Raw genomic sequence first — 25,799 nt, forward strand, 5'->3', positions numbered from 1 at the left:
TTAATAATTGCTTTTTGACTTACAATAGCCCTCAAACGATCAGGCATAGGTGAAACAAGTTTTTGGTAAATTCAGGTTGTGTTTTTTTCCCATTCTTCCAGGAAACATCGTTTTAATTCATTTTTGTTGGATATTACTCGTTTACTTAAAGCACTGGCTAAATATTGCCATAAATGTTCAATGGGATTAAGATCCGGTGACTGCGGAAAGGTTTGGAAAACTTTGGGCAATTATATAACAGTCACTGACGTATCACCCAAGCCGTAGGTTTGGGGTCGTTGTCTTGGTAGAGTTTAGAAGACCCTAAAATACCAAATGTTTGGGCACTTTTTTCAAATTATATTTTAATATATTACTATAAACCATTTTGTGCATCATTCCATCAATAAACACTAATTCTCCAAATCTTGATGCGGACATCCAGCCCCAAACCAAAACTGACCCACCTCCACCCGGAGGTGCAGCTTTAAAACCCTTTAAAGTTGGCTGTAAAATCTTCTTTTCGAGTTCAGCATTCGCTTTCCTCCAGACCATAACCCTTCCATCTGACTGGAAAACATTAAATTTTGATTCATCGCTAGAGTATATCATTCCAAAAGTCACTATTTACATTGAAATATTTTTCGGCAAATTTCACTCTCTTAACACGATTTATCTTACTGACAAAAGGATTCTTCCAGGCTACTCTACCATGATAGTCGAGTTTTCTTAGCACTCGCCGAACTGTTTCTGCTCCTTTTTTGCTCTCTGAACATGTCAAAAATTTCACATTGAAGTTTTGGAGCACTAAGTCGGTGATCTTTTTTAATTCTTTTAATATATAACGCTGCTCTCTCTCAGAGAGCAGTTGAGGACGGCCTTTTTGTGGAGTTGAAACAATTCTTTTTTCTTTTTGGTAACGCTGAATGATGTTCTACACAGTAGATGTTTTAGGTCCGATCAGTTTTTCTGTCCCTCTAACACTTTTTATTGTCTTTGTGCAAAGAAATTACAATTTTTCTTTGTTCAATCGTTGTATTTGTATTTTTGCGCGACATATACCTGGCTTGATTTATATAAACTAATATAATTATTAATTTCATATTGAATATATGCTTAAGGTATATATTTACAAATTATATAAATATTCGGGCAAAACCTTGGACAAACTATAAATTATAATAGTGTCCCAATACTTATGAGAGGTAGAATTTGCACTTATTATTATATATATTTTTTTTAATCTACCAAAACATTTTTATGTACTTATTTAAATAGTTTTTATTTAATTAATAGTAATTATAAAATGAAATGAATTTATAAAAATTTGAATAAATGGGTGCCACTTTTAATTTTCGTCAATTTTTAACTTCTGTATGTACTGTCCCAATATTAATGGGAGTCACTATATATATATACATATTTTTTTTTTAGTACATTATTCATATGGCCTTGCATAACCTGACTAAGTTGGGGAGGTTAAAAAAAGAAAACGATGTTTTTTAACTACTGTTTAACAGGGACCATGATCAGTTCCCCGATAATATTTTATTATGTAAAAATTGTATGTGTAGGACATACATACGAGAGGTGTGGCCATTAAATAACGAGACTGATGCTGCTACAGAAGAACTATGCATGCGCCCATATCCTAACGACCGACAGCTGTGCAGCGTAAAGCCTTCTCTTTCGATTGCAGCGCGCCTCACGTGTTTTTAGAGAAATCTGTCTGACCGGAACCTGATGTGTTTGTGTAAGAGGCGTTAGTTAAGTTTTGCCGAAAACATGATACTACTACACATGTAGTAGAGCAACGAATTGTCGTGAAATTTCACATGAAACTGGGTAAAACCGCTACTGAAATTTATCTTTTATTAAAAGAAAGATTTATGGCGATGAATTTTAATCACTTGCGCGAGTTTTTGAGTGGTTCAAGCGTTTCCAAGATGGCCGAGAAGACGTCGGAGATGATGACAGCCCAGGTCGCCCTTCCACGTCCAAAACGGATGAAAATATCGATTATAATTAATCAACATTACTACCATAAGATGCTTGCTCAACTCCGTGAAAGAGTAAGGAAAAAAAAAACTACCCGATTTGTGGAAGAACAAGTCACGGGGTTCTCCATCAAGATAAACGCGCCGGCTCACACTGCATTGTCTGTAGCAAGACGTTTCTAGCCAAGTACAAACATCCCAGTTTTTAGGCCAACCGCCTTATTCGCCTGACCTGGCCCTATGTGACTTTAGATCTGTTCCCCAAAGTGAAATCTGCGTTAAAAGGAACACGATTTCAGTCCTTTGAAGCTGTGAAAGAAAAAGCGGCATGCGTCGTACAGGAGTTCACAGAAAAAGACTTCCAGCATTGTTTCGAACAATGGTAAATTCGCATGGAGCGTTGTAGGTGATGGGGGAGGGGTGTATATTGAAGGTGATAATAACTAAATATGTTTAAATTTAAAATAAAATGTACAAGGTACATCTGGTACTTCAACTAGTTTTTTTAAAGACGTGTATGTTGCTTAAATTGAAAATTAATTGCTTAAATTAACTGTAAAACTATTAATTAAAAGGTTACTTCCGTTTAAACTATTGATTTTATTTTTTTAAAAAACTTATTGTGAGGAGTATCCCACTATTAGATTTTTCCAGACTTTTTAATGCTGGCCCACTAATATACAGATCTCTTTTACGAATTCAGGTAATTCCTTAAAATGTGCATTTCCTGCCAATAAAACTCGGAAATAGGAAAATTTGAATGCAATATCAGAAGAAAGTAATGCAGTTGTTAAAATAAAATTAAAAATAAAATGAACCAGTCCAATTTACAGACTAATTAAATGGTACAGAACAGGTATGACTTAATCGTTAATTTTATCGACGTATTTATTTTTATTTTTTATATAATTAATGCATGGAAGTAATCTATTCAAGAATTATATTTTTTAAATAAAAGACCGATATGTAATAAGTTTTTTAATATTTTAATATGGATTTAGAGCGCTCAACTTAACTTGCTACTTGCAAGTTCTTGTTTTTCTTTTTCTTTTAATAAAAAAAAATATTATTACAACCTTTAATGAAGTTTAATTATCTAACCGATATAAAATTAATTAAGCCAGGAACTCGCCGAAAGGAAATATTCAATAATTATGATCATGTCTCATTTTTACTCCAATCAGTTGTGCCCATAATTAAGCTTAAATTGCAAATAATAAAATTGTACCTTTATTACTAGAAGATTTATTACAAAAAAAAAACTGCACTAAGATGCAATTATTAATGAATAACATTACCATAAATGAAATTAATAATAGGGGTCGTTTTTTTTGAAAAAGTGTAGAAAAGATTAATTCAATGTAACGGAAATAGGAACTACGTTAATTTTTCTCGATATCGACATTTAACCGGAAATATATTTTGTCCAAAATCCATTTTGAAAAATGGTGTTCGTGAGCAAAGCTAAGTAACCTGATCGTACGTTAACCTTCCCTCTTGTTTCTACAAGATGTTTGTTGATGAGTGGATGTAAGAAAAAAATTAGCATTGAGAAAGGCCATATCTTGCAACGGTTATGAGGATAAATTGTTCAAAAAAAAAGCATTTTGAAGCTGCAAACCAATTTAATTTAACCATTCATTACAGTTTAAAAACCGTAAACCAACATAATTTAAACATTGAATTCGGATGTAGACAAATCGAAACGATTTGTTAAAATAGAATGTACTTACCAGTTAAGGTTGAAACAGAACTAACAAAATGGACACACCAGATTATGTAAATATGAAGTTATCTGTGTAATACTATAAATGGAATCGTCAGATATTTACATTTTGGCGTATGATTAATGAATTTTTAAAAGTAATATGAAACGAGCAAAGGTAGTAAGTACGTAGTTTGGTATACAAAACAGGTAGTTCATGTGGCTTAGTATAATTTATGAATGAGATCGTATTCCTTTGAGGTGGTTCCTTTCATACTATTAATGGTCTAGCCTTAATTCTTAATCCATTTACTAGATATTCAAAAGGCACTGAATAGAAAAATATTTTCTTTAGAAAGACAGTGTTACCAGCTGGAACGATTAATAATTAGAGAATGATTAATTATCGTACAGTTTATTGGTGTTATTAACACTTTTATTAATAGTAATATTGCTGCGTGTTTAATGGGTATGTGTTTCATTTTTTAAAAAAAGATGATCATTTATTATCATCTTCATAAAGAGTAGATAAGCTTTAACAATTATATTGTTGCTATTGTGTTTGATATTTAGTGGGTGTATAATTCTATATTATCAGATATAAATCTCGCTCTTTAAGATTATCAGATTTCATAACCTCTTTGGAAATGTTTTGACTTTAAGTTAGCTTAAATTTTTTTTTTTTTTATCTTGAACTTCTACGGACTAAAGCCTTGCCGTCTTATTTTTGAGAATTCTATTAAAGGTTTTCTGTCTTGAAGATTGCGTTAGCGAAAAATACAGGCTCAACTTTGGGCCTACATTATTCTGAGAGAAACTGTGCCAAATTTTTACACTCAACAAGTGAACTCTGCTGGCTGTAAGTGTGTTGTCGGAAAGTTTGGGTTGTCAGTGTATGTGGTGCTCAAAGTTGTTAGGCTGGAATGCACACAGGGACATCCCTGCTAGTCCTTCTCACTCATTAGATTAGATTAGATTAGACTAGGGCGGCCTCAAGGCCTACGCCACTGCGACCCCTTTGGATCTATTGTGGCTCCCCTCACTCTAAAGCTCATCCTCCAGACCTGTCCTTTTAATCAGACACTTAATGCTGGAGAGCGACTCGGGTAAAGCTTACAGGCCTTGGTTTTTCCTCCCCCGAGAAATAACATCCTAAGCCAGACCAGCCCCTCACACTGGCACAACACGTGCAGTGCCGTTTCTTCTTCTACCTGACAGAACCTACAAAGGCTATCTGCCACGCCCATGCGATGCATGTGTTTTCTGAGCCCGCAGTGGCCCGTTAATAGGCCTACAATTATCCTTATAGCCCCACGGCCTTGACGGATTAATTCTGCGGTCAGCCTCGGCGACTAGCCTCTGATGAACTCCTTCGCCTTACTCAGCCCAGTGGTGGCAAGCCACCATTCCTGAGCCCTACTCTGCACCCATAAGTTAATGGCCGCAGACTTAACACATTTCGAAACCCCAAAGCAGGGCTCCGGGCCAACGAATTGTCCCGCAGAACCTTCCCGGGCTAAATAAATCTGCCACTTCGTTCCCCTTGTGTCCTGAATGACCAGGTACCCAAACTAAAAAGACCTTATTCTGGTCACTAATTTCCTTCAGGGCACCCAGACAGTCCCAAACCAGCCTTGAGTTGACCTGGTAGGAACTAATTGCCCGTAGAGCAGCCTGACTATCCGAGAAAATTACGACCTTGGAATTAATAATTCCTCGCCCTTTAATCTCGGTAGCGCAGAACCTAATTACCGCTAGCTCAGCCACTCATTGGGAGACCAAGAAGTTAAAAAATAAAACAAAACTATTAGTCCCTGTTAGGGGAATGGATTATTACTTCAGTATTTCGGGCACCAGATACCACACGGAGTTCCCAGTCCAGCTGTAACATCCTCAGCAATTTCTTCTTCCTAGACACTGCCTGGTGATGGACAAGTTGTTTGTAACGTAAAAACTATTGCGCGGAAACTGACAGTACACTAAGTCCTCGAATCATAATAAATTAATTAAAAAGTAATATCCCAATATGTAGTAAATGGTTTTAGTAAAAGTGCCAAATTTTTGTGGAAAAACAGGACCTTAAGTAAGCCTTAGGTCCTTAAGAGAATGAAAAAAATGCTCGTTTATTTTTATTTATTACTTTAAACATTTATCATTTTAAATAGGTACAGTAAACCTTACGAAAACCTTAAATCCGGCGAAGGTTATCTATCATATTTCTAAACGAATCTCAGCCGTGCAACTGCGGCCCCATCTCAGATTACAGTATGAGTAATATTTCTTTAAGTATGTAGAATACATCCACAATTGACACCGGCCATTTATTATAGTAAATACCGAGTGAAAGAAAAAAAAAACAAGTTGATAAATCTACTGGGAACAGGTTAGTAATACCTGGACAGTAGTCACTTCTTTATCTCTTACCTTTTTGTCCGAACTATGAATTATTTAAGGTAACTGGGAAATTAATAACTCTTGCGTGGTGGTCTAGTAGTAAGAGTGTAAGCAGGACTGGATGTCAATATTTAGTAGTGGTGTTTAAACAACTACCTGTTGGCCTGGACTTGATTTGACATTCTCAAATTACACTATTATTAATCATGATCAGGTAAATGCTAATGATATCATTAAAGTGGATTTTAATATAAACGTTGGTAGCAATGATTGGCGGGTTTCTGGCATAAAAAAATTTATGTCTCAACTAATTCTCCATCGATTTAATCGAATTAACCACAATTAGTATCCATATATTTTGTTTTCCTAAAATAAATAAATCGACTTATCCCCCATCACTGATGGAATTTGGCTATTGGGATTCAAGGAGTTCCATTCTATCTGTAAGGAAGTTATCTAGATGCTTGAAAAGTTGTGACAATCATTTGGCGATAGGATACTAGATAGAACAGAACTTCAGTTTATTTCCGGAGATTTATGTGGGCAAACGATGTCTATTGGGTGTCTGTTTGTCTGTCTATGGGGTAAATTTATCCACCATAACTCAAAAACAAGCATTAAGTTCAAAATTTAACATTTTGCTTAGCTCAAAAAATGCAAATATTTTTTAATCCAAATTTTATCATTCGGTTTATGATTGGTTCTTTTGGACTGCAGCTTAAGCTCTACCAGAAAGTTTCAGTATAAAGTAAAAGTAAAGTAAAGTAATCGCCTATTTTTTCAGGCGGGGTTTAACGTCCGACTACCAATTAGGTGACAGTGGACGGAGGCGACTAGCAAACGTACTTTACTATTTCTCATTTAACCATTAAATAAAATCCAAGGCCTAAAGACCGGGAATCGAACCGAGTACCACAAGGCGTATTAGCTTTGCAGGTCTCGCCTCTTAATCCGCTCGGCTACCGTGGCGCCTAAAGTTTCAGTATATGTCGCGGTTCTAAAATTTTATTTTAAATATTTATGTCTATGCAATTTCCGAGCATGCAGAAGAACACCGGAAATAGTAAAGCCATTTTAGAGGCTGTTGCCAAAGTGTTCGATTTGAACTTTTGGATCTAAGTGTACACTAGGCGCTTCAATTCACCTAGTTTTGAAACTTGATCTTAGTGACTATAGATATTAGTTGCCCTTTCTCAAGAAACTAGAACCACTTTTGTTCAAATTCACAATTTTTGTAATTTTTTTTGTAATTAAACGTAATTTATTGTTGATATGTTGCAGAGAGAACACATAGTTATACCGAAGTACAACGATACGATGGCTGGTTCAACAATTTGGCGCATCCCCATTGGGGTTCGGTTGGTAAGTCTGTTGAATTTATTTATCACCCAATAGTACAGTAGATCATTGCTAATAACTATTAGAAAAAATAAATTATGTATTTAAATCCACAAATAACTATCTTGCCCAACATTACAGAATTATTTCCTCCATTCCAGCAATAACGCAATAACTTTTACAATAACTTAAATATCCATTCTACCAGCTACATAATCATGCTTACCTCTATCAAGTATTGATGTTAATGTAAAACTACGTACCAACAGATTTTTAGAAATCATAGAGCCTATTTTAGATCAGGAGGAAAGGAAATTAATAATTATTTGTTTAATTTTTGATTTGATCCCTCCAATAGCATTGTTTTTATAGGCCTGGCAGATAACAGCCTTTGTAGGTTCTGCCTGGAAGAAGAGGAAACTGCACTGCACGTGTTGTGTCAGTGTGAGGGGCTTGTATGGCTAAGGATGTTACTTCTCGGGGAGGAAAAACCAAGGCCTGAGAGCTTTACCCAGGAGTCACTCTCCAGAATTAAGAGTCTAATTAAACGGACGGGTCTGGAGGGTGAGCTCTAAAGTCGGGGAGCCACAATAGATCCAAAGGGGTCGCAGTGGCGTTGGCCTTGAGGCCGCCCTAATTTAATCTTATCTTATCTTATTATTTTTATATTATATCGACGACTAATTGAAAGGTCTACTGCAGGCAGTGGCATTGATCTTAAGAATACGGAGATTCCGGATTCAAGAAGCAGCTTACTGTACCGGTGATGAGGCAATATTCTCCGTAAAGAGAGGATGTTGCCTGTAATGAGGGCGCCAATGTCCTCAGACGGAGATGAGGCTTTAATTACGAAATAATAACAGTAATAAAAGAGTCACTTCTGCTACACTCGCCCGCGATTAATCGATTATCTAAAAATCGTATGACTTGTAAAGCTCGTTGAAAAATTAGTACTTAGTTTTATGGCTGCAGTCTTAAAATAAAATTTTAGAAAATAATTTAAATGTCAAAATTTATCACTTTTAAATTTTTAATAAATTGATTTTTTTAAAAATAAAATATATACCGCAGTAAATTAGTGCATAAAATTTATGATTTTTCTCTCGTGAGATTATTTATTAAAGTGCACTATAAAACCTGAGTTAATAAGCCGAGATTTAAGCTCTAAGTGTTTTTAAAATAAGTATTTCTTATTATGTTTCTGGTTAAATAATCGGTTTAAAGAGATCGGCCTAGAATTAAAACAAAACCGACCTGGGCAATTACAGCTGTCTTATGGCGGCGATAACCTGAGGCTATGTCAGTATTAGTCTGACGTTTCTAACATGAATATATAAGATTTACAAGATCGGCTTGTCGTGGCATTCTAATTTATTCTCATTTCTTTTATATTCCAACCATTAACATGCACCACTTTCTTGGGCTGGAATATCGCTCAGAGAATATATCTTTCTTTAATGTGCTCTGGAATTTAGCTTTAAATCTTGTAGAATATTTATTACATCATTCTCCTAATTTAATCATAGTATATTACAAGCTTTTATAAGGCAATATTTAGATGGCAGTGGTTATTCAGTAAAATATGGAAAAAATCTGTAAAGAAACAATTGGAACGTGCTCGTACTTGAAAAAAAAAAAAATACTTAACAAGCACACTGCACTGAAAAGTAAATAAAATTACGATTACAAATAGTGTAAAAGCAAAACATTACGATGAATTAGTAATTTTCAATGTAAATTAGTGATTATTCCCTCAATTTCTCAAAAATTTCCCAACACTACCAGCTCACGATCTATTCCATTAGTGGAAACTGTGAGGCACTTTGTTGAGGTGTGTCCAGTTTATTCTAAAACTAGATTCCTCGTCTTCGGTAGGGTAAATGTTTCCCTGCCGGAGATTGTGGCATCGGGTAATCTAAACGAACTTTCTAGGTTTATTCAGTGCACTGGGCGATTAAGTCGTTATGCTCCCTAGTGCCCTGTTACTAATTTATTAGTTTATTATATTAGCATCTGGCAACTTTTAGCCGGATTTGTTATTTTTTTTAAACCCCGGTATCTCTTATGAGATGAGGGGTGGGCGGGGAACAATGGGCATTAGGATTGCCTGCGTTCCTTCCACCTTTTGGTGGAACCGCCCGTCTTAAACAATCTAATCTAATCTAATCCCATTAGTGATAAAAGTGATCCCATGATAAAGAGATGTTCATTCCCCAAAACATAGACATAACAGAGAACTTCAATTACAAAAAAACAAAATTTTGGGACAATGCTTGCTACATACTCCCTGGTCGAATGATTCCCTAACTCGTTTCCAGTATTGCCTGCATGAGCTTTAATCCATTCAATAAAGGATTATCCAATGGATTGGTCATCCCATCCTTGAAAACTATGCATTTGGTTTCAATTCTTTCTGCTTTGCTTGAATAATAGCTTTCTGTTCTCGGATTTTATAATGAGTCTAGGACTTTGCATATTTACTAAAAGCTTTCGATCCAAACAACCAAGATTATTGGTAGCCTTCTAGTGACTCCTTCTTGTGGATGTATGTTTGTATGTAGTAATCACTTTAGCTTGAAAACAAAATAATTGCAGATAGCTCAAATTCTTATAGTATCATCGACCATCAAAAATTATAGTATCGCAATAGGACAGTCAAAACACCTTGACCTGAAATTAATGTGATTAATTTATAAATGAAAGACCTGCGGAGCTAAGATGTATTGTGGTTGCTGGGTTCGATTCCCCGGTCTTAGACCTTGCATTTTATTTAATGATTAATAAAAGAAATTTACAGTAAAGTATGTTAGGCGGTTATAGGCTAGACCCGCAATGCTAAGATGTATTGTCGGTTAAGTGGGTTCGATTCCCTATCTCTAGGTCTTGGATTTTATTTAATGGTTGATAAAAGAAATTTATTGTAAAGTATGTTAGGCATGTATAGGCTAGACCCGCAAAGCTAAGATGTATTGTTGGTTTAGTGGGTTCGATTCCCGGTCTAGGCCTTGGATTTTATTTAATGTTTAATAAGAGAAATTTATTGTAAAGTATGTTAGGCGGTTATAGGCTAGACCCGAAATGCTAAGATGTATTGTTGGTTTAGAGGGTTCGATTCCCAGTCTTATGCCTTGGATTTTATTTAATGGTTAATGCGAGAAATTTATTGTAAAGTATGTTAGGCGGTTATAGGCTAGACCCGAAATGCTAAGATGTATTGTTGGTTTAGAGGGTTCGATTCCCAGTCTTATGCCTTGGATTTTATTTAATGGTTAATGCGAGAAATTTACAGTAAAGTAAGTTAGGCGGTTATAGGCTAGACCCGCAATGCTAAGATGTATTGTTGGTTTAGAGGGTTCGATTCCCAGCCTTGGATTTTATTTAATGGTTAATGCGAGAAATTTACAGTAAATTAAGTTAGGCGGTTATAGGCTAGACCCGCAATGCTAAGATGTATTGTTGGTTTAGAGGGTTCGATTCCCGGTCTTAGGCCTTGGATTTTATTTAATGGTTAATAAAGAAATTTACAGTAAAGTATATGTGCCTCCATCCACGACACCTAATTTGGTAGTTGGACGTTAAGCCCCGCCTGAAAAAAATAGGCAATTACTTTACTTTTTTAATTTATAAATGAAAATTTACTACACAAAACAGAAACTAAAAGCTGATTATTTTTCAATAAATTTAGTACACATATTTGTGTGCTCCTGGTGTTTTGGAGTTGATCACGTACATCGCAACAAATATTCAATCTTTCGCTCCACCTCATTTAATACAAATTTAGCGTTGAACAATTTTTTTTTTAAAGGTGCAAATGAACATAGCAATCGATGCGGCTTCTCTGCCCCCCCAATTTTTGTAAAAAAAAAAAAATGGAATTCTCATTATAGCCCACTACTTCTTCGTTCTTCAAAATATGTAAGCAAGATTAGAAATAATTTGCATTACTTCCCCGTATTAAAATCATTAAAAGAAGGTAAAAAAATAAAACAGTTTTATCTACAATTTAGTTTAAGTTAAATTACCCGCATACACCCCAAAAAAATTTACATAATCAGTGTTAAAATAATTTCATGCCTGGATATTGTCAATAAAACGAATCATTTGAGCAACAAATAGTAAAACATAGTAAAATTCATTCAGTTTATCCATTTTTCTAAACGCGGGTTGAAATCAAAGAATCTTGAAACTCAATATTGAAATTTATAGATCTATCGCAGTCGTTTCTCATACAAGTATAAAAAATTCCGTAAACTGTTTTAGTCTTAATCAGATATAGGAGAGGGAAAAAAAATAAATAAATAAGATAAACTTAACGACTGATGAAAGGATAAAAATTGTATTTAAAGAAGTAAGTCTTAAAATGTCGGTGGACCACTCTAATGCTCCTATTAAAGTAAAGAACATTCACAACCACATCTAATCATTTTTTTTGTTCATATTGCAGGTTATAAAAAAGAAAACCAGTCTAATTTTTAAATTGATTTGTTTATTTTTCAATCTAGTGATACACTGTTAATTACATGCGGGGGTAACCTTCGGCAAATATAATATTTAAAGGAAAAAAACCAACATAAATATTTTTATACAAAACTTTTTAACTTGGTATTAAATATTATATTAATACAGTAATTATTTATTATTATTTTTACTTTTTATAATATTTTATTGGAATTCACAACTGCAACAACTGTTGCAACAAGCAAATGTGATATAATATAACAATAACATGAATATAGATCGGAGAAGGCACCCTATTGGCGACACTCCATTAACTCTTGCTATACTGCTCTTACGAAGAGAGTAGATCGCGGGGCCATCTTCTCTTCGATCTCCTTAGAGGATTACCTGGTAATGTGGAGGAACATAGGTTTTCTATGAGAGGGTTAGGATGAGCTGCTGTAGAGGAATGAAATTTTGAGAAAACGAGTTTTAGCAAGATCTTTGACGAAAGGGATTTTGGAGATCATTATGGATAGTGAGGTTAGATACCTAGTTAAGTAATTTTCGTAGTATTTTAGGCTGCAATGTTTGGATGCGCAAAGAGTTGGAACGCTTAGTCGATCCCCCATACTTCGATGGGCCGTATGACCAAATAGGTCGCAGTAACAGCAGTTGTAACTGTCTTTTGTTTTGTAGGTTGAGTTTCGATCGTTTATCGAGTAGTCTGGCGAGAAGTTTTGTAGCGTTGGTTAGTTTCTAGTCTTTTAGTAAAGTAAGTAAGTAAAGTAAAGTAATTACCTATTTTTTCAGGCGGGGCTAAACGTCCAACTACCAATTAGGTGCCGTGGACGGAGGCGACTAGCAAACATTCTTTACTGTAAATTTCTTTTATTAACCATTAAATAACATCCAAGGCCTAAGACCGGGGAATCGAACCCCGGTCACCATACACCACAATACATTATTAGCTTTTCAGGTCTCGCCTCTAACCGCTCGGCTACCGTGGCGCCTAGTCTTTCCAGTCTAGTCTGGGGGATTCCTTGTCAACCGTTTGCTTCTAGGTACAGTCCAAGGTAGCGTACTTTGTCCACAGTTGGTACAGAAGTTTGGTTCATGAAGATGGGAGGTAGGATTTTCCGCCTAAGAGTAAATAAATACTATATATTTTGATTTGGTAACGTTAGTTTTGATTCGACATTTGATAAACGAGCCCGGTAAGTGGTTGATGTGTGTTTGAAGAGCCCGTGTAGCGATAAGAGGATCGGAATGAGGAGATAAGATCGCAGTCTCATCAGCAAAGGTGGAAAGGATGGTATTTGGATGTTATTTATTATTATTATTAGAAATAATTGCACTGATGTCTTTCTACCAGCTATACTGGTAAAGGGATATTTCTTTTATATGAATTGAGGTTGGTTAACCTGGTTTATAAAAAATACTTTTTAAAAAGTAGGTACTTCTTAACGTTTCATCACTTTCTTTTTGGAAATTATTATAATTATTATTTATTAATTTAAAAAACGTTTCTGCGACGTAAAAGTTCAATAAAAACATCAGTACGCTTAAAATAAAAGTAAGTTAAACCTTAATATTTTTTTTTAATGAAAGTTAAATTCTAATTTCGATCTCTGGTTAAAACGTCTACTTCTGATTGATATTCTATATTCACTGCTTGTTCTTATAGTGGTCCTTTTAATGATTACACGTTAAATAAAAATAAATAAATATTTACATTATAAAAAACTAAACTAATTATTTATTCACAAAGATCATGTACAGAATATATCTTGATCAGTGATCTTGATTCTGTAGGTGGAAAAGTCCAGGCAATTAGTCAGCTATCGATTGTTGCCAGTATCGACCAGACTAACTCTCTCTTTTTTTTTGTTTCATGGTCTTTCAATTAATTAATTATTTGCCTCATCAACATTCCCTTTCTCTGAATCGTTTATTCATTTCAAGAAAGTGGTAAATTCAATGATAAAGTAGAAATGACAAGAAACCGCAAGAAGAGCCGAGATTGGGGACGTAACAGGGTGGGGCTTTCGATATTGTTTTTGTTTTCGAATTGCCAAGACGTTGGTTACTTACACTTAGATAAGACTTCCAAAGGAGTCTCACATACACATAGGGACACTATTTATCTGTTTTTTCGTCTTATCTTAGTGTTAATGTGAGTGTGCACTGGGTGTTCCTTGTGTTAGAAGTTACCCTACATGTTTTGTAATCCAATCACAAAACACACCTTACAGACATACATACGTTCGAAAGGAGCGAGAGAGAGTGAGTAGATGTGTTTGTTGGTGTGAGTGAGACCACAATAGAACGAGCCGTTCTAGCTCGTTAAGATTTGTTTTTTTTCTTTCTATCTCCCCCTTTACAGACAATAACACCACGTGTTTGCACATTTTGCTTTCTTCTTATCGTTAAATGTAATCGTTTTGCAATGGTACGATCCTAGTTCTATGGCAAGTCGATCTTTCAATAGTTTACTATCCTTCTGTCATCTACTTCCCGCAGGAGTCACATTATTAAATTGGACACAGGGTGAACAGACCGGTAACCGATAGCTTAAGAAAAAAATTCGAGTTTGTTGTAGAATATTTTCCGTTATTTTGGCTCCAGATGTACAATTTCGAACCATTAGGACATATTATGAATAATTAATATTTAAATAGCAGTAAATTCGATCTTTATATCAACCAAAAATAATTTTTTAAAGTATGACAATGACGACCCGTTGGTTGACATCAAATTTTAGAGGGGTACCCTGTGATTGACATGGATAAAATTCAAAATATCTAAATCACTTTTCCACTTCAATATTGCGGAATAAAACAGTTAAGTAAAAATTAAATCGATTTTCTTTATTAAATATTTTTATTGCATAAACTGATTCTTTATGAAATACCTACGGCGGGAAAAATAGTAAAAAAATTCTAAACTATTGTTTTAATAGAGATATTTGCAGTTAAAAATCTTAATGGCGGAACGTAGTAGGGTCTAGTGGGCGTGTATACTAGCCAATAGAATTGCGGTTAGGTGGGAGTAAACCATATTCAATTGCACGCCAACAAACTACTTCTATGTTCCGCCATTAAGACTTTTAATCGTTATTATTTGCTTCAAAAATGTACTCTAGAATTTTTTCACTATTTTTCCCTCCATAGGTATTCAATAAAGAATGAAATTATGCAAAAACAAAAATAAATTATTTCTAAAATTTATTTTACGTTCACCAACTACTACGGTTTACGAATGATTGCAGAATATGTTTTATTTTAATCATCATGTGCCTAATTTTGATTGGATTGATGAATTTTGTTGGAATAAAACAGTTAAGTTGGAAATTACATTAATTTTTGAAGAGTAAATTTTTATTGCTTAAATTGATTCTTTATGAAATACCTACGGAGGAAAAAATAGTGAAAAAATTCTAAACTATTGTTTTAATAGAGATATTTACGGTTAAAAATCTTAATGGCGGAACGAAGTGGGGTCTAGTGGGCGTGTATACTAGCCAATAGAATTGCAGTTAGGTGGGAGTAAACCATACTCAATTGCACGCCCACAAACTACTTCTATGTTCCGCCATTAAGACTTTTAATCGTTATTATTTGCTTCAAAAATGTACTCTAGAATTTTTTCACTATTTTTTCCACCGTAGGTATTTAATAAAGAATGAAATTATGCAAAAACAAAAATAAATTATTTCTAAAATTTATTTTACGTTCACCAACTACTACGGTTTACGAATGATTGCAGAATATGTTTTATTTCAATCATCATGTGCCTAATTTTGATTGGATTGATGAATTTTGTTGGAATAAAACAGTTAAGTTGGAAATTATATTAATTTTTGAAGAGTAAATTTTTATTGCATAAACTGATTCTTTATGAAATACCTACGGAGGAAAAAATAGTGAAAAAATTCTAAACTATTGTTTTAATAGAGATATTTACAGTTAAAAATCTTAATGGCGGAAAGAAGTGGGGTCTGGTGGGCGTGTATACTAGCCAATAGAATTGCAGTTAGGTGGGAGTAAACCATGCTCAATTACACGCCCACATACCACTTCTATGTTCCGCCATTAAGTCTTTTAATCGTTATTATTTGCTTCAAAAATGTACTCTAGAATTTTTTCACTATTTTTTCCACCGTAGGTATTTAATAAAGAATGAAATTATGCAAAAACTAAAATAAATTATTTCTAAAATTTATTTTACGTTACACCAACTACTACGGTTTATGAATGATAGCAGAATATGTTTTATTTCAATCATCATGTGCCTAATTTTGATTGGATTGATGAATTTCGTCGGAATAAAACAGTTAAGTTGGAAATTACATTGATTTTTGAAGAGTAAATTTTTATTGCATAAACTGATTCTTTATGAAATACCTACGGAGGAAAAAATAGTGAAAAAATTCTAAACTATTGTTTTAATAGAGATATTTACAGTTAAAAATCTTAATGGCGGAACGAAGTGGGGTCTAGTGGGCGTGTATACTAGCCAATAGAATTGCAGTTAGGTGGGAGTAAACCATACTCAATTGCACGCCCACAAACTACTTCTATGTTCCGCCATTAAGACTTTTAATCGTTATTATTTGCTTCAAAAATGTACTCTAGAATTTTTTCACTATTTTTTCCACCGTAGGTATTTAATAAAGAATGAAATTATGCAAAAACAAAAATAAATTATTTCTAAAATTTATTTTACGTTCACCAACTACTACGGTTTACGAATGATTGCAGAATATGTTTTATTTCAATCATCATGTGCCTAATTTTGATTGGATTGATGAATTTTGTCGGAATAAAGCAGTTAAGTTGGAAATTACATTAATTTTTGAAGAGTAAATTTTTATTGCTTAAATTGATTCTTTATGAAATACCTACGGAGGAAAAAATAGTGAAAAAATTCTAAACTATTGTTTTAATAGAGATATTTACGGTTAAAAATCTTAATGGCGGAACGAAGTGGGGTCTAGTGGGCGTGTATACTAGCCAATAGAATTGCAGTTAGGTGGGCGTAAACCATACTCAATTGCACGCCCACAAACTACTTCTATGTTCCGCCATTAAGACTTTTAATCGTTATTATTTGCTTCAAAAATGTACTCTAGAATTTTTTCACTATTTTTTCCACCGTAGGTATTTAATAAAGAATGAAATTATGCAAAAACAAAAATAAATTATTTCTAAAATTTATTTTACGTTCACCAACTACTACGGTTTACGAATGATTGCAGAATATGTTTTATTTCAATCATCATGTGCCTAATTTTGATTGGATTGATGAATTTTGTTGGAATAAAACAGTTAAGTTGGAAATTATATTAATTTTTGAAGAGTAAATTTTTATTGCATAAACTGATTCTTTATGAAATACCTACGGAGGAAAAAATAGTGAAAAAATTCTAAACTATTGTTTTAATAGAGATATTTACAGTTAAAAATCTTAATGGCGGAAAGAAGTGGGGTCTGGTGGGTGTGTATACTAGCCAATAGAATTGCAGTTAGGTGGGAGTAAACCATGCTCAATTACACGCCCACATACCACTTCTATGTTCCGCCATTAAGTCTTTTAATCGTTATTATTTGCTTCAAAAATGTACTCTAGAATTTTTTCACTATTTTTTCCACCGTAGGTATTTAATAAAGAATGAAATTATGCAAAAACTAAAATAAATTATTTCTAAAATTTATTTTACGTTACACCAACTACTACGGTTTATGAATGATAGCAGAATATGTTTTATTTCAATCATCATGTGCCTAATTTTGATTGGATTGATGAATTTCGTCGGAATAAAACAGTTAAGTTGGAAATTACATTGATTTTTGAAGAGTAAATTTTTATTGCATAAACTGATTCTTTATGAAATACCTACGGAGGAAAAAATAGTGAAAAAATTCTAAACTATTGTTTTAATAGAGATATTTACAGTTAAAAATCTTAATGGCGGAACGAAGTGGGGTCTAGTGGGCGTGTATACTAGCCAATAGAATTGCAGTTAGGTGGGAGTAAACCATACTCAATTGCACGCCCACAAACTACTTCTATGTTCCGCCATTAAGACTTTTAATCGTTATTATTTGCTTCAAAAATGTACTCTAGAATTTTTTCACTATTTTTTCCACCGTAGGTATTTAATAAAGAATGAAATTATGCAAAAACAAAAATAAATTATTTCTAAAATTTATTTTACGTTCACCAACTACTACGGTTTACGAATGATTGCAGAATATGTTTTATTTCAATCATCATGTGCCTAATTTTGATTGGATTGATGAATTTTGTCGGAATAAAGCAGTTAAGTTGGAAATTACATTAATTTTTGAAGAGTAAATTTTTATTGCTTAAATTGATTCTTTATGAAATACCTACGGAGGAAAAAATAGTGAAAAAATTCTAAACTATTGTTTTAATAGAGATATTTACGGTTAAAAATCTTAATGGCGGAACGAAGTGGGGTCTAGTGGGCGTGTATACTAGCCAATAGAATTGCAGTTAGGTGGGCGTAAACCATACTCAATTGCACGCCCACAAACTACTTCTATGTTCCGCCATTAAGACTTTTAATCGTTATTATTTGCTTCAAAAATGTACTCTAGAATTTTTTCACTATTTTTTCCACCGTAGGTATTTAATAAAGAATGAAATTATGCAAAAACAAAAATAAATTATTTCTAAAATTTATTTTACGTTCACCAACTACTACGGTTTACGAATGATTTCAGAATATGTTTTATTTCAATCATCATGTGCCTAATTTTGATTGGATTGATGAATTTTGTTGGAATAAAACAGTTAAGTTGGAAATTACATTAATTTTTGAACAGTAAATTTTTATTGCTTAAATTGATTCTTTATGAAATACCTACGGAGGAAAAAATAGTGAAAAAATTCTAAACTATTGTTTTAATAGAGATATTTACAGTTAAAAATCTTAATGGCGGAACGAAGTGGGGTCTAGTGGGCGTGTATACTAGCCAATAGAATTGCAGTTAGGTGGGAGTAAACCATACTCAATTGCACGCCCACAAACTACTTCTATGTTCCGCCATTAAGACTTTTAATCGTTATTATTTGCTTCAAAAATGTACTCTAGAATTTTTTCACTATTTTTTCCACCGTAGGTATTTAATAAAGAATGAAATTATGCAAAAACAAAAATAAATTATTTCTAAAATTTATTTTACGTTCACCAACTACTACGGTTTACGAATGATTGCAGAATATGTTTTATTTCAATCATCATGTGCCTAATTTTGATTGGATTGATGAATTTTGTCGGAATAAAGCAGTTAAGTTGGAAATTACATTAATTTTTGAAGAGTAAATTTTTATTGCTTAAATTGATTCTTTATGAAATACCTACGGAGGAAAAAATAGTGAAAAAATTCTAAACTATTGTTTTAATAGAGATATTTACGGTTAAAAATCTTAATGGCGGAACGAAGTGGGGTCTAGTGGGCGTGTACACTAGCCAATAGAATTGCAGTTAGGTGGGAGTAAACCATACTCAATTGCACGCCCACAAACTACTTCTATGTTCCGCCATTAAGTCTTTTAATCGTTATTATTTGCTTCAAAAATGTACTCTAGAATTTTTTCACTATTTTTTCCACCGTAGGTATTTAATAAAGAATGAAATTATGCAAAAACAAAAATAAATTATTTCTAAAATTTATTTTACGTTACACCAAGTACTCGGTTTACGAATGATTGCAGAATATGTTTTATTTCAATCATCATGTGCCTAATTTTGATTGGATTGATGAATTTCGTCGGAATAAAACAGTTAAGTTGGAAATTACATTGATTTTTGAAGAGTAAATTTTTATTGCATAAACTGATTCTTTATGAAATACCTACGGAGGAAAAAATAGTGAAAAAATTCTAAACTATTGTTTTAATAGAGATATTTACAGTTAAAAATCTTAATGGCGGAACGAAGTGGGGTCTAGTGGGCGTGTATACTAGCCAATAGAATTGCAGTTAGGTGGGAGTAAACCATACTCAATTGCACGCCCACAAACTACTTCTATGTTCCGCCATTAAGACTTTTAATCGTTATTATTTGCTTCAAAAATGTACTCTAGAATTTTTTCACTATTTTTTCCACCGTAGGTATTTAATAAAGAATGAAATTATGCAAAAACAAAAATAAATTATTTCTAAAATTTATTTTACGTTCACCAACTACTACGGTTTACGAATGATTGCAGAATATGTTTTATTTCAATCATCATGTGCCTAATTTTGATTGGATTGATGAATTTTGTCGGAATAAAACAGTTAAGTTGGAAATTATATTAATTTTTGAAGAGTAAATTTTTATTGCTTAAATTGATTCTTTATGAAATACCTGCGGAGGAAAAAATAGTGAAAAAATTCTAAACTATTGTTTTAATAGAGATATTTACGGTTAAAAATCTTAATGGCGGAACGAAGTGGGGTCTAGTGGGCGTGTATACTAGCCAATAGAATTGCAGTTAGGTGGGCGTAAACCATACTCAATTGCACGCCCACAAACTACTTCTATGTTCCGCCATTAAGACTTTTAATCGTTATTATTTGCTTCAAAAATGTACTCTAGAATTTTTTCACTATTTTTTCCACCGTAGGTATTTAATAAAGAATGAAATTATGCAAAAACAAAAATAAATTATTTCTAAAATTTATTTTACGTTCACCAACTACTACGGTTTACGAATGATTTCAGAATATGTTTTATTTTAATCATCATGTGCCTAATTTTGATTGGATTGATGAATTTTGTTGGAATAAAACAGTTAAGTTGGAAATTACATTAATTTTTGAACAGTAAATTTTTATTGCTTAAATTGATTCTTTATGAAATACCTACGGAGGAAAAAATAGTGAAAAAATTCTAAACTATTGTTTTAATAGAGATATTTACAGTTAAAAATCTTAATGGCGGAACGAAGTGGGGTCTAGTGGGCGTGTATACTAGCCAATAGAATTGCAGTTAGGTGGGAGTAAACCATACTCAATTGCACGCCCACAAACTACTTCTATGTTCCGCCATTAAGACTTTTAATCGTTATTATTTGCTTCAAAAATGTACTCTAGAATTTTTTCACTATTTTTTCCACCGTAGGTATTTAATAAAGAATGAAATTATGCAAAAACAAAAATAAATTATTTCTAAAATTTATTTTACGTTCACCAACTACTACGGTTTACGAATGATTGCAGAATATGTTTTATTTCAATCATAATGTGCCTAATTTTGATTGGATTGATGAATTTTGTCGGAATAAAGCAGTTAAGTTGGAAATTACATTAATTTTTGAAGAGTAAATTTTTATTGCTTAAATTGATTCTTTATGAAATACCTACGGAGGAAAAAATAGTGAAAAAATTCTAAACTATTGTTTTAATAGAGATATTTACGGTTAAAAATCTTAATGGCGGAACGAAGTGGGGTCTAGTGGGCGTGTACACTAGCCAATAGAATTGCAGTTAGGTGGGCGTAAACCATACTCAATTGCACGCCCACAAACTACTTCTATGTTCCGCCATTAAGACTTTTAATCGTTATTATTTGCTTCAAAAATGTACTCTAGAATTTTTTCACTATTTTTTCCACCGTAGGTATTTAATAAAGAATGAAATTATGCAAAAACAAAAATAAATTATTTCTAAAATTTATTTTACGTTCACCAACTACTACGGTTTACGAATGATTGCAGAATATGTTTTATTTTAATCATCATGTGCCTAATTTTGATTGGATTGATGAATTTCGTCGGAATAAAACAGTTAAGTTGGAAATTACATTGATTTTTGAAGAGTAAATTTTTATTGCATAAACTGATTCTTTATGAAATACCTACGGAGGAAAAAATAGTGAAAAAATTCTAAACTATTGTTTTAATAGAGATATTTACAGTTAAAAATCTTAATGGCGGAACGAAGTGGGGTCTAGTGGGCGTGTATACTAGCCAATAGAATTGCAGTTAGGTGGGAGTAAACCATACTCAATTGCACGCCCACAAACTACTTCTATGTTCCGCCATTAAGACTTTTAATCGTTATTATTTGCTTCAAAAATGTACTCTAGAATTTTTTCACTATTTTTTCCACCGTAGGTATTTAATAAAGAATGAAATTATGCAAAAACAAAAATAAATTATTTCTAAAATTTATTTTACGTTCACCAACTACTACGGTTTACGAATGATTGCAGAATATGTTTTATTTCAATCATCATGTGCCTAATTTTGATTGGATTGATGAATTTTGTCGGAATAAAGCAGTTAAGTTGGAAATTACATTAATTTTTGAAGAGTAAATTTTTATTGCTTAAATTGATTCTTTATGAAATACCTACGGAGGAAAAAATAGTGAAAAAATTCTAAACTATTGTTTTAATAGAGATATTTACGGTTAAAAATCTTAATGGCGGAACGAAGTGGGGTCTAGTGGGCGTGTATACTAGCCAATAGAATTGCAGTTAGGTGGGCGTAAACCATACTCAATTGCACGCCCACAAACTACTTCTATGTTCCGCCATTAAGACTTTTAATCGTTATTATTTGCTTCAAAAATGTACTCTAGAATTTTTTCACTATTTTTTCCACCGTAGGTATTTAATAAAGAATGAAATTATGCAAAAACAAAAATAAATTATTTCTAAAATTTATTTTACGTTCACCAACTACTACGGTTTACGAATGATTTCAGAATATGTTTTATTTCAATCATCATGTGCCTAATTTTGATTGGATTGATGAATTTTGTTGGAATAAAACAGTTAAGTTGGAAATTACATTAATTTTTGAACAGTAAATTTTTATTGCTTAAATTGATTCTTTATGAAATACCTACGGAGGAAAAAATAGTGAAAAAATTCTAAACTATTGTTTTAATAGAGATATTTACAGTTAAAAATCTTAATGGCGGAACGAAGTGGGGTCTAGTGGGCGTGTATACTAGCCAATAGAATTGCAGTTAGGTGGGAGTAAACCATACTCAATTGCACGCCCACAAACTACTTCTATGTTCCGCCATTAAGACTTTTAATCGTTATTATTTGCTTCAAAAATGTACTCTAGAATTTTTTCACTATTTTTTCCACCGTAGGTATTTAATAAAGAATGAAATTATGCAAAAACAAAAATAAATTATTTCTAAAATTTATTTTACGTTCACCAACTACTACGGTTTACGAATGATTGCAGAATATGTTTTATTTCAATCATCATGTGCCTAATTTTGATTGGATTGATGAATTTTGTCGGAATAAAGCAGTTAAGTTGGAAATTACATTAATTTTTGAAGAGTAAATTTTTATTGCTTAAATTGATTCTTTATGAAATACCTACGGAGGAAAAAATAGTGAAAAAATTCTAAACTATTGTTTTAATAGAGATATTTACGGTTAAAAATCTTAATGGCGGAACGAAGTGGGGTCTAGTGGGCGTGTACACTAGCCAATAGAATTGCAGTTAGGTGGGAGTAAACCATACTCAATTGCACGCCCACAAACTACTTCTATGTTCCGCCATTAAGTCTTTTAATCGTTATTATTTGCTTCAAAAATGTACTCTAGAATTTTTTCACTATTTTTTCCACCGTAGGTATTTAATAAAGAATGAAATTATGCAAAAACAAAAATAAATTATTTCTAAAATTTATTTTACGTTACACCAAGTACTCGGTTTACGAATGATTGCAGAATATGTTTTATTTCAATCATCATGTGCCTAATTTTGATTGGATTGATGAATTTCGTCGGAATAAAACAGTTAAGTTGGAAATTACATTGATTTTTGAAGAGTAAATTTTTATTGCATAAACTGATTCTTTATGAAATACCTACGGAGGAAAAAATAGTGAAAAAATTCTAAACTATTGTTTTAATAGAGATATTTACAGTTAAAAATCTTAATGGCGGAACGAAGTGGGGTCTAGTGGGCGTGTATACTAGCCAATAGAATTGCAGTTAGGTGGGAGTAAACCATACTCAATTGCACGCCCACAAACTACTTCTATGTTCCGCCATTAAGACTTTTAATCGTTATTATTTGCTTCAAAAATGTACTCTAGAATTTTTTCACTATTTTTTCCACCGTAGGTATTTAATAAAGAATGAAATTATGCAAAAACAAAAATAAATTATTTCTAAAATTTATTTTACGTTCACCAACTACTACGGTTTACGAATGATTGCAGAATATGTTTTATTTCAATCATCATGTGCCTAATTTTGATTGGATTGATGAATTTTGTCGGAATAAAACAGTTAAGTTGGAAATTATATTAATTTTTGAAGAGTAAATTTTTATTGCTTAAATTGATTCTTTATGAAATACCTGCGGAGGAAAAAATAGTGAAAAAATTCTAAACTATTGTTTTAATAGAGATATTTACGGTTAAAAATCTTAATGGCGGAACGAAGTGGGGTCTAGTGGGCGTGTATACTAGCCAATAGAATTGCAGTTAGGTGGGCGTAAACCATACTCAATTGCACGCCCACAAACTACTTCTATGTTCCGCCATTAAGACTTTTAATCGTTATTATTTGCTTCAAAAATGTACTCTAGAATTTTTTCACTATTTTTTCCACCGTAGGTATTTAATAAAGAATGAAATTATGCAAAAACAAAAATAAATTATTTCTAAAATTTATTTTACGTTCACCAACTACTACGGTTTACGAATGATTTCAGAATATGTTTTATTTTAATCATCATGTGCCTAATTTTGATTGGATTGATGAATTTTGTTGGAATAAAACAGTTAAGTTGGAAATTACATTAATTTTTGAACAGTAAATTTTTATTGCTTAAATTGATTCTTTATGAAATACCTACGGAGGAAAAAATAGTGAAAAAATTCTAAACTATTGTTTTAATAGAGATATTTACAGTTAAAAATCTTAATGGCGGAACGAAGTGGGGTCTAGTGGGCGTGTATACTAGCCAATAGAATTGCAGTTAGGTGGGAGTAAACCATACTCAATTGCACGCCCACAAACTACTTCTATGTTCCGCCATTAAGACTTTTAATCGTTATTATTTGCTTCAAAAATGTACTCTAGAATTTTTTCACTATTTTTTCCACCGTAGGTATTTAATAAAGAATGAAATTATGCAAAAACAAAAATAAATTATTTCTAAAATTTATTTTACGTTCACCAACTACTACGGTTTACGAATGATTGCAGAATATGTTTTATTTCAATCATAATGTGCCTAATTTTGATTGGATTGATGAATTTTGTCGGAATAAAGCAGTTAAGTTGGAAATTACATTAATTTTTGAAGAGTAAATTTTTATTGCTTAAATTGATTCTTTATGAAATACCTACGGAGGAAAAAATAGTGAAAAAATTCTAAACTATTGTTTTAATAGAGATATTTACGGTTAAAAATCTTAATGGCGGAACGAAGTGGGGTCTAGTGGGCGTGTACACTAGCCAATAGAATTGCAGTTAGGTGGGCGTAAACCATACTCAATTGCACGCCCACAAACTACTTCTATGTTCCGCCATTAAGACTTTTAATCGTTATTATTTGCTTCAAAAATGTACTCTAGAATTTTTTCACTATTTTTTCCACCGTAGGTATTTAATAAAGAATGAAATTATGCAAAAACAAAAATAAATTATTTCTAAAATTTATTTTACGTTCACCAACTACTACGGTTTACGAATGATTGCAGAATATGTTTTATTTTAATCATCATGTGCCTAATTTTGATTGGATTGATGAATTTTGTTGGAATAAAACAGTTAAGTTGGAAATTACATTAATTTTTGAACAGTAAATTTTTATTGCTTAAATTGATTCTTTATGAAATACCTACGGAGGAAAAAATAGTGAAAAAATTCTAAACTATTGTTTTAATAGAGATATTTACAGTTAAAAATCTTAATGGCGGAACGAAGTGGGGTCTAGTGG

At 32.5% G+C, this 25,799-nt stretch overlaps 1 protein-coding gene across 3 annotated transcripts in view; it reads left to right on the forward strand.

Moving 5' to 3' along the window:
• Duox (dual oxidase) overlaps positions 1-25,799 on the forward strand; it is a 122,696-nt gene that overhangs the window by 66,026 nt on the left and 30,871 nt on the right. For all 3 annotated transcript variants that reach the window (XM_074113842.1, XM_074113843.1, XM_074113844.1), the window contains exon 2: positions 7,357-7,437. In XM_074113842.1, the coding sequence (XP_073969943.1) occupies positions 7,357-7,437 (81 nt within the window). The remainder of the gene's footprint in view (positions 1-7,356; positions 7,438-25,799) is intronic.

The sequence above is a fragment of the Rhodnius prolixus genome, unplaced genomic scaffold (assembly GCF_049639745.1).
Source record: "Rhodnius prolixus isolate KJV_2025 unplaced genomic scaffold, Rpr scaffold_7, whole genome shotgun sequence".
NCBI classification, from domain to species: Eukaryota; Metazoa; Arthropoda; class Insecta; order Hemiptera; family Reduviidae; genus Rhodnius; species Rhodnius prolixus.